Source organism: Myotis brandtii, unplaced genomic scaffold (genome assembly GCF_000412655.1).
Source record: "Myotis brandtii unplaced genomic scaffold, ASM41265v1 scaffold297, whole genome shotgun sequence".
Taxonomy (NCBI): Eukaryota; Metazoa; Chordata; class Mammalia; order Chiroptera; family Vespertilionidae; genus Myotis; species Myotis brandtii.
The window spans coordinates 2,241,315-2,251,270 of NW_005361351.1; the positions used below are offsets into that span (position 1 = coordinate 2,241,315).

General features: G+C 44.6%; 1 protein-coding gene across 3 annotated transcripts; it reads left to right on the forward strand.

Moving 5' to 3' along the window:
- Positions 1-8: 8 nt before the first annotated feature.
- Positions 9-8,803, forward strand: KLF6 (Kruppel-like factor 6). Of its 3 annotated transcripts, none has more exons than XM_005869522.2 (4): positions 9-376; positions 3,082-3,658; positions 5,246-5,369; positions 5,812-8,803. In XM_005869522.2, exons 1-4 carry the CDS (start codon positions 275-277, stop codon positions 5,861-5,863), a joined length of 855 nt encoding a protein of 284 aa, XP_005869584.1. In that variant the 5' UTR covers positions 9-274; the 3' UTR covers positions 5,864-8,803. The 3 variants fall into 3 exon arrangements, with proteins under 3 accessions (XP_005869584.1, XP_005869585.1, XP_014397783.1); XM_014542297.1 differs by lacking the exon at positions 9-376 and adding an exon at positions 389-458; XM_005869523.2 differs by lacking the exon at positions 5,246-5,369.
- The last annotated feature ends 1,153 nt before the right edge of the window (positions 8,804-9,956 follow it).

The window sequence follows — 9,956 nt, forward strand, 5'->3', positions numbered from 1 at the left end:
TAGGCGAGGAGGAGGGGGAGCTGGCAGCGGAGGTTTGAATAGGGAAGTTTTGCAGGGGTTACGTTTGCAGTCAGTCCGGTGTTTGCAAATATTGTGTGGGCTCGCGAGCGCGTCTCTGGACTCCGGCAGGATCTGAACCCGCGGCGCCTCACTGCTGGGCACTGAGTTTGCATGAAACTTTCCCTGCGCTGCAGGCACGGCCGCTGCGCTCCCGACTCCAGACCGCACACCTCCGTGTTGGTTCAACAGCGGGGACTGTCTTTTCCAAACCGACATGGATGTACTCCCAATGTGCAGCATCTTCCAGGAACTCCAGATTGTGCATGAGACCGGGTACTTCTCGGCGCTGCCCTCCCTGGAGGAATATTGGCAACAGGTAAATAGGAATTATGTGCCAGGTACCCCGGTGCGCCACGGAGGGTGCATCACGCACGGACAGTCCTGGTGTGTGGTTGAAGGTGCACTGCTTTTTCTTTTTTTTATGGTTTGGGTAAAAAAAAATTTAAAATTAAAATAATTATTCTTAAAACATAGTCCTGCTGTCTCCGGTGCGGGAGGCACTTTGAAAAAGCTTTTTCCAGCTTGGAGCGGAGTTGTCATTTGCGTGGAGCGCAGCAGCGCTTCGTTGCTCCCAGTGTTTTAGCCCGTTTCTGGGGCTTCTGAACCGGAGGGCAGACCCAGCTCCACCGGCTGATCTCACGGCGCGAACCCTTGGCAGAAGTTTGGTGCTTGTACCAGCTCCAGACTCCACAGCTGGAACTTGTCATTTGAACTTGCGTGGAAGCCAAGGGTATTTTTGTCAAAGATATTTGTTTTTGTTTTCCTTTTTGGTCTTTGTACTTAAGACAGTTTTGTGTTTATTTTTTTAAAATTAGAAATTTCACTAGCAAAACACCCACCAGCTCTTTTTCTCTACCAGGCCATTGCTTCTTTGGCATCCTTAACATTTACCTCCATCTGCCTTGTTTTTCTTACCTGCTTCTTTTGTTAAAAAAAAAAAGAAAGAAAGAAAGAAAGAACGTTTGCACAATCAGTGACTTATCAGTCATATGACAGTGAGCTCTTCTAGTCTGAGTTTGGGAAGAAGAGCCTCAGTTTCCGGCATTTCTTTTTTTTCTAGTGAAACTAGAATTTTTGGCATTGGACAAATCTGAAACCTAATTTTTCCCCTTTCTAATTTATCAGTATTGCCTGAAGGGAGAGAGATTCTGACACTTGTCACATTGTTTTTTAAAAGATAGAAGGGGCTGTCTCTCTGCCCTGCTAGAATGTTGGCTTTTGTCACAAAGTACAAATATATTCTGTGGATTTCAAAGCCTAGAAAGCTTTAAGAGGGATGAAGTGCAGTGTGGCAACCTTCTAATGCCTGCTTGATTGTTCTCAGTCCTGTCCTGCCTTCCTCTCCCCTGCCCCCTTTTCCGCCTTAAGAAGCTGCTCCCTAGGACGTGATTGAAATTGATCTAAGTAGTTTCCTTCGGGCATTTGGGATTTGGGCCCCAAGCCAGGCTGAGCTCTCCTTCGCCTTCAGAGGCTTTTAAACTCTGAGAGCTTCGCTCCGGTCCCCAGAGCTCATCAGCGTAATGGAGATTTTAAATTAGCCAGATGATAAAGTTTAATAAGATCTCAATAAATGTGCTTTTGTTTTTCTTTGGAACATCCATAAAATATCTAGCCGTCTCTCCTCAGAACACTCTGGCCTGCCGTTGTAACCTAGACATACAGTTTTAGGGGTAAAGAGAAAACAATGGTTGTATTTCCCCCCTTTGCTTGCTCATGCTTGCTCCTTGAGGATTCTGTGGGGAGGGGGAAGGGTTTGTGTGCTATATTATGATCGCAGGCACGTTGCTAAGAAAGCAAGCATGAGTGAGCCCTTTGGGTAGCTTAGCTAGTCCTGACCAGGATTTGCTAAAAAGGGCAAAGTCAGCTGTAGAAATGTAAATCTGTAGAATTGCGGTCCTATAGACAACCTTATATGGCCATCCAGGCAATTGATCCTAGTGAAGAGAAGGGCAGATATAATTTAATCCTAAAATGTTTCCTACCGTTTTTCTTTTCCAGTGGCTAGAAAGTTTGAGATGGTGGGGAGAGGGGATGCTGGTCTCTCGGCAGTGGTAGCTTCTTGAAAGGTTGGTTGTGGGTCTGGGGAGGGGGCACTCTGTCCATGACACACTGCATGCATATCTGAACCGGGTTCTTTTTTGGCTGCTGGTCAGAATTTCAAAAGGAAGTCTCCTCTGGCATTGCGTGAAAGAAATAGAGTGATGACTCATACAGTTGTACTCTTGGCCAGTAGATAAAGTTCTTGTCCATTGTGGCACTCCCAGCAGGGCCGGGAGGAATTTCCCCTCCTGCATCCTTTACAATAGCAGATGGCCATTCTGGAATGATTTCTCCCCTCTGTCGTAGAAGCTCTTGTTTTTCTCTGACCACTGTGGAAGTCATTAAAGTTGTGTGTACCCATGGCCCTGCACTTGGGAATGGCATTCTTTGAAAGCCTACTAGGTCTGGGCTAAGCAGGAAATGGGTGGTTTCTGTGCAGCTCCATTGATGTCCTTGAATATAGACCATCAGCTTGCTGCGTCTGCTCACTGAGTGTGGCCCTGTGCTGTCAGCTGTGTCTGCAAAGGGAGACACATGCAATGTCAGAACACATTGCATTGTATGCGTTGCAGCCTTTCTGTTTTGTGCTTGAGAAAGGAGGATGGCTGGGTTTCTCTTAATTGCACATGGTTCTCGAGACTGTCAGATAATCTGGCTAAACCTGTCGGGGGGTGTGTCTGAGGCTGGTTTTCTTTGTGTGGTTTACAGAAACTCATTAGAAATGTCAACACTGGTAACTATAACAAAAACTGGCTTAGTGACCTTCAGTCACTGTGGCCTTTGGTCCAACATGGTATTTCTTCTGAATCCATCCCCATTCCTAGAAACAGCTTTCCTCTTGCTCTCCTAAAGACACGGTTCTTATAGTGACATGGCCACAGTCTGTTTGCCCTTCATCCCTGCATGTATTTTGGAAATATGCTTTTGGTTCCATTTTCAGTTGTCATAATCACGTGCCTTCTTGTGGTTCCTTTTGCACAGACCTGCCTGGAGTTGGAACGCTATCTCCAGAGTGAACCCTGCTATGTGTCAGCCTCTGAAATCAAGTTCGACAGCCAGGAAGATCTGTGGACCAAAATTATTCTGGCTCGGGAGAAAAAGGAAGACCCGGAAGTGAAGGTTTCCTCCAGTCCCCCTGAGGATGCTCTCAGCAGCCCCAGCTTTGGCTACAACCTGGAGACCAACAGCTTGAACTCGGATGTGAGCAGCGAGTCATCGGACAGTTCCGAGGAACTCTCACCCACTTCCAAGTTTACCTCCGACCCCATTGGCGAAGTGCTGGTCAACTCGGGGAACCTGAGCTCCTCAGTCACCTCCACACCCCCTTCTTCCCCAGAACTGAGCAGAGACCCTTCCCACCTGTGGGGCTGTGCACCCGGTGAGCCGCACCCTCCAGGGAAGATACGCGGTGGGACTTCGGGGAAGCCGGGTGACAAGGGCAGCAGCGGGGACGCCTCCCCAGACGGCCGGAGGAGGGTGCACCGATGCCACTTTAATGGCTGCCGAAAAGTTTACACCAAAAGCTCCCACTTGAAAGCACATCAGCGCACTCACACAGGTCAGTCCCTCCTGCGACCCGGGAGGTGGGCCGCTGGTGGGCGCCACTGAATTGCACCAGCCCTGGGAGGGGGCCGGGCTCCGCAGAAGGCTGTCAGAGCAGACACATCCTCACCTCACTCTTTCCCTAAAGAGATGGGTCTCTGGGAAAGACAGAGTAGGAGGTGAAAGACTGGACATGTGCCGATGAATGGTTGACACTTTCAGAGTAAACAGACAAGAGGTAAATCACGTTCTCCATCTCCACCCAACCCCCCACCCACTCCAATCCTCCCGGATATCAGGAACCACTGTGATAGTGTTATATGGAGTTGCCTCTGATTTTTTTTTTTTTTTTTTTTAAATGAAACTCAAAGATCAGGAGAGAGGGTGGCTGGACAGCATGGTGCACGCTGGTGTTGACAGTGTGGGGATTGAACTTGACCATAAGCTCTGTGTAGCAGTTTTGATCAGTGGGTGCTTACTGGGAATTTCTCTGTGGATCATGCTGTGCTTTTGTTTTCTGATACCAATTTTTAAAAACCACAAATTGAAAAAAAAGTTTTTAATGAAATACTACAAGCTAGCCGTAGCCAGTTTTGTTCAGTGGTTAGAGCATTGGCCCGAGAACTGAAGGGTCCTGGGTTCAATTCAGGCAAGGGTACATACCCCCTCCCTCCCCCTCTCTCTCAAAATCAATGGAAAAATATCCTCGGGTGAAGATTAACAATAACAACAACAACAAAAAAAGAAATACAGCAGCCTAGATGAAAGTTCTATTGAAAATTACTATTATAGTCTCTAGGGTAACTGGTGATGAGTCACAGAAATGTTAGAGCTGGAAGGGACCTTAGAGATCAAGTCACTCAAGCTCTCATCCTACCAGTAATGAGAGGAAATGACTGAGCCCTCGGCCAGGGTTCCCAAGATGGTCATGGCCGAGGGGGATCAGGACCCAGGTGCCATTTGTCCCAACAGCATTCTCTGCGACTGGTTTTGGCAAAACGGTTCCTGTCCTCAGGTAGCACTTTTTAGTGAATTCATATTTATAATCTGACCAAGGAACAAAGTGGACTTGGTTATTTCATTGCCATTTAGAAAGTTCTTTGACAGCCCTGGATGGGGTTTCCCAGAAACTCATGACTTCAGTTCTGGAGAAATGTAGTTTCTCGGAGGAAACAACAAAGCTCATTCCACAGGGAAGTGAGTAAGGAGCAAAATAAGTACTTGGGAGAAACCGTTTCCATGGAGAAAGCAATAAAACCCTGCCCTCACAGAGGCTGTGGGTCCAGTGGGCTGACACATCACCTCCCAAGTATTTCTTCAGTCTGAGTAATCGTCTTTCTTACATATTAACTGACTAAGGTCATGTGGGCTCCCGGTGCTTCCACAGCACTTGGAGGCCTGAGGCTAGGTCAGGAAAGAGCTCCTGGGTGTCACCTTCTGAGCGCCAGCTGCTGTTCCTAATTGAGGTGTGTTAGGAATTCCCGAGGCCACCAGACCTGGCGCTTGCTAATGGGTTGACTTTCACCAGGTGGTGGTGTAGCAGGGCCCCTTCCCTCACTGGACAGTGAAGTCATGGCATGCTTGTCTTGTGCTCTCTTCCCAGGAGAAAAGCCTTACAGATGCTCATGGGAAGGGTGTGAGTGGCGTTTTGCAAGAAGCGATGAGTTAACCAGACACTTCAGAAAGCACACTGGTGCCAAGCCTTTTAAATGTTCTCACTGTGACAGGTATGTGCTTGAAGCGCTGGGTTCGGGAATGCCATCCCCCGAATGGCGTAGGCATACAGTAAACCTGGAGGAAGGCGAATGTTTTCCTAGCCTGTATTGTGCTGTTTTAGCCTTGGACAAGTCTCTAATATGCCTATTGTCCAGGTTAGGATGCTCTGTGTCCTGTCTGTGTAAAACCAGAGTGATTTCATTCCTACTGAAGTAGGCCTTCAGTAGTTTTTGAATTTCAAGCCTGGGCAGTAATGTGCTCCAAAGAGCTGAATGGAGACCTTAATTTATATTTCTATCAGTTGGAATTTCCTAACCCTGAAAATAAATTGTGATGATTCAGTGGATTGCCAGCTTCCCTTTGAGAAGGGCTGGGTGGGGGTGTGCAGGGTGGGAGATCTGTAATCCAGCGAGAGCTGGAGATCTAACCCTCTGATGCTGATTGTTTCTGCAGGTGTTTCTCCAGGTCCGACCACCTGGCCCTGCACATGAAGAGGCACCTCTGAGGGAGCAGAGTGTGAATCCTGCGGCTAAAACGGCTTCCAGGCTGAGAGACGGCCATGGAAGGAGGGTGCGTGTTCCAGCCAAAGCATGCCATTTTGCACCCCACCCAGTTGCCTCCAGGACCTCTCCTTGGAAGGTCTTTCGAAGGCGAAAGAAGTCATGTCAGAAGCGGCAGAGCGCCTGTGGTGTGTGGTGTTTGGGTGGCCTGGACTCGCCACTGGTACCTATCTTCTGAGTGGTCCCTAAGCCTTTGCCGTGAGCATGTGCACTGAGAATGTTAATGGTTGGGTTGATTGTATGTGGAGGATCTATTAGGACTGTGTGATGAGGCAGAGTCTTTCCTGTGCAGTAGCAAGACTGCAAGAGACAGAAAAAAAATCGTTTGAATGTTTTGTGTGTGACAGGTAAACCATGAGATGAGATGACCACCAATCATTTCTTTGGGGGGTGGGAGGGTGTCTGCGCCTTAGGAAAAAAAAAGAAAAAAGAAAAAAAAGAAGGGAAAACATGGAGGGCGGAGTGTGAGTGGTCAGAACCCTGTGTGGCGAGTGGATGTGGGAGGGGGAGCCCTCCTGTGTGAGAGGAACATTGGCGTCTGGTGCAGCTACAAATCGAATCGTGCAATGTGTCAAGTAGCTTGTTCTACTGGCTACAACAGCTCATTTGTTACCCTTTGTATAAGCTGTGTATTTACAAATATAACACAATGGTAACCTTTCCTTATATGACAAAAGTAATGCATGGTCTAGGGAACTTTCTGCTTTTCCATTTTTAAATCAGAACTACAATTTTGATTCCAGTTACTGAGCAGCTAAGATACAATTTGTTGAAATCAGTGATCCCTAGCCATTTGGGCCTGGCAATACACAATTTCTCTCCCCTTCGATTTTGTAACACTCCCCTTCCAGAAAGGTGGTGTGCAACATAGGATTGTTTTTTAAATGATTCTGAATTTGATGACCTTTTTGGAAATTTAATGATGCCCTTCAAGACACTGGACACCTACTGGGTGTCAAGAATGCGAGGGCTGGGAACTCCTGGTCTAATGTTACATTAGACTAAGAACCTAAAATTTTCTCAGTTGGGTGGATAAAACCACTAAAGCTTAGAAAGTGTTTTCTCATGCAGCTATGTTTCTCTTATTTATGCCTTGAGGACTAATTTCTGGTTTTCTAGCTGTTAATGCACTGTAGATCTTAATAATGGTGCCTTATGCAAGTGGCCCCTTATGTGGGGGTCTCATACAGGGGTATGGGTGATGCATGCTTTATTAAGGCTCTTTTTTCACCTGGCATTGTACTGTATCAATGTAAAATACAGAAAAAAATCTCTTTAAAGTCCTCCTTCACAAAGACAAATAGAGAGATGAAAACCCCCCAAACAAGTCAGTATTTACTCAATATTTTGCATAACTTGACCATCAGTGTTAAAATGGAAAACACATGATAATTGAAAAACCTGACCATTTCTGCCACCATGAGACTTTTCATATAGACTTTGCACAACAATTGTATAGTTCACACACCGGCTGTATTTAATATGTAATGTTTTCACGCATATTAAAGATACAGAAGTATAAAAAAACAATGTTAATGTATTTGCTTAAAAGGCACAAGTTTCACATACCTATCTAGCTATTTGTTGGTAATACAGAAAGTATATTAATTTTTTAAAAGTGGGCAGAATTCTTGTGTATGTATATTTGTGTGTATAGTATGTATATGTTTGTGTGTGTATATATATATACATATATATAATATATAAATATTTTTTTAAGGAGAAATTAGATGTTTAGCTAGAAAATTTCACAGCCTGTGAAGAAATATTTCAAAATGGCCATAAAGGAGGTAAAAATGAAAACTATAACTTTTATAAAGGCTTTATCTTTAATTTAATTATTTGCTATAGATTCTTGGCAAGGACTCTGTTCCAGACTGCTGACTCTGCTCATCTTACTGCCAGGTCTGGAACAGGGTACTGTTGGCCACTCAAAATTGGCATGAACGGAATACTAGCCCACAAGTTGGTCTCAGACACACTATGGTTTTGATTTTTAATTTCAGCCTTATTAGAAGATCTAAGAGTCAGCTAATTACAGGGATTTTTTTAGAACACTTTTTATGCAGATGAAGTTGGTTTTTTGTGTTTTTTTTTTTAGTACATAGATTCTTCCCATTTTTCCAATGAATAATTTCCCTGAATTGGCACACCACAGTGTGGACAGCTGATATTTCATCCAGCTGCTGGCTTGTGGGTGTGGATTTTTATATATATATATATACATATATATATACACATGTGAGTCTGGCTGGGCTGGTATTTTGTTTGATCTTCCTGGAAATGAGCAATGATGAAAGCTCGAATAACTGGTTTTTTTTATCTGGGCTGATGAATACACTTACCTAAAGAACTCATTTCATTTTGCTAAGGGGGAAAATGCACTTTTGGCAATTCAAAATCCAGGCACTTGATTTGCTGGATTTTGGAAAACTCCTTTTTTGGCCCTGCTGTGCGCCTAGCCATAACAATTCCATTAAGTAAGAAGGTAAACAAAAGACAAAAAGGAAAAAAAAAACACGCAACTTGCACTGGCTTGTCTCACTTATGAAACACCATGGAGTTGTTTGATTGGGTGTGGCTGGGTGCCGTGTATATCAATGCCTGTAATTTTCATAATAAGCAAGTACATAAAGAATTATATTCTGTTCAGGTGATAACTGAGCCTCAATCAAGCAGAAACTTTTTGCTTGACATTAAAAAAAAATTTCTATTAGTGAAATTTCTTTTTTTTTTGAAGCACCCTGTTATCTAAAGAATCTTTGTAAGATTTTTGTAAAATTTTGTTTTACAAGATTTTATTTGAAATTGTTTTTTGCAAGATTGTTATATTTCTGTATGAATGTATTTTTTATTGGAATAACATAAAAGAATTCTTATCAGGATCTCGACTGTGCTTGGTTTTTTCTTGGGGCAGGGCGGGGATGGGTGGGGGGGGCAATGAAACAAATTCCTGCTCTATTAGTCAACCTTGGGAAATGTCCCTTGTACAACTCTGAAAGCCTCTTGCCAGCCTAGTCCCTTCCTTCCAGCTTCACAGCCTGACCTGGGAGCTAATGTGCAAGAACAGCCTAATGTTGCTCCCCTGAAATGCACTGAATTTCCTTAAAGCAACCTCCAGGCTTAGGCTTTGGGGCACAGTAGGAAAACATTTGCTCCTGCGTTTTATCTTCCTGTCACTCCAGCCAGGGGAATAACACCGCAGAGGCATCTGCACAATGACAAACTTGAATGCTTCCTTTCCCTTTCTCGTGCTCCAGCAGCCCTATTCCAGTTAAGCAGTTAGATCAGGGCCAGCCTTCTCTGACCTGGCCCACACACCTGGCGGAGCTGTCACAGAGGAAGGCAAAAATGACAGGAAGGGACAGCAGGCCACAAAGCTGTCCTGGCTTTCTACAACCCACCCTTCCATACCCCCTGCCTTCTCTGGTAGACCAGTAAGATGGGGTAGAAAGTAAGAGGTTGTTTACATGATCACCAGATAATTTTGTATCTTTTTCTTTAAAGGCTAATGGGATACATTCAATGTAGTGTTTGAAAATAAATAGTCCACTTTTGGATTTTTAGAAAGGTTTCATGTAAGTAGCCTTAGATCTTGGTCCCAGTTTTACTGCGTGTTAGTAGCATCGGTTTATCTGCAAGTCCATTTTCAGGCCATATCAAGCTAATCAGTAGTGATAGGTTAAAGCAATGTGTGCTTTCCAGAAGGGGCTATAGGATGGTGGAAATTTTCATGGGAAAGCTTAACGTTCTTACTTTAACTGAGGAAGTTCTCACATTTCGGTTGCTTTAAGTGCTCATGACTTCTCTTCATAGCAGATCTTTGTTTTGCTAGATGTGCAGACTTTACACTAGCTTTTAATTTTATAATTGGGGAGGGGAATTTTTAAACGAATTCCCAATGTTAAATGGCTTTCTAGAACTGCAGTAAAAATATCAGCAATTCGGGAGGAGTTGTTGGCGTGGGAGGGTGGAGGAAGCTGATGAAAATTTGGCCAGGACTCATGGGTGTGTTGTGTTCTGAAACACATGTCAGGA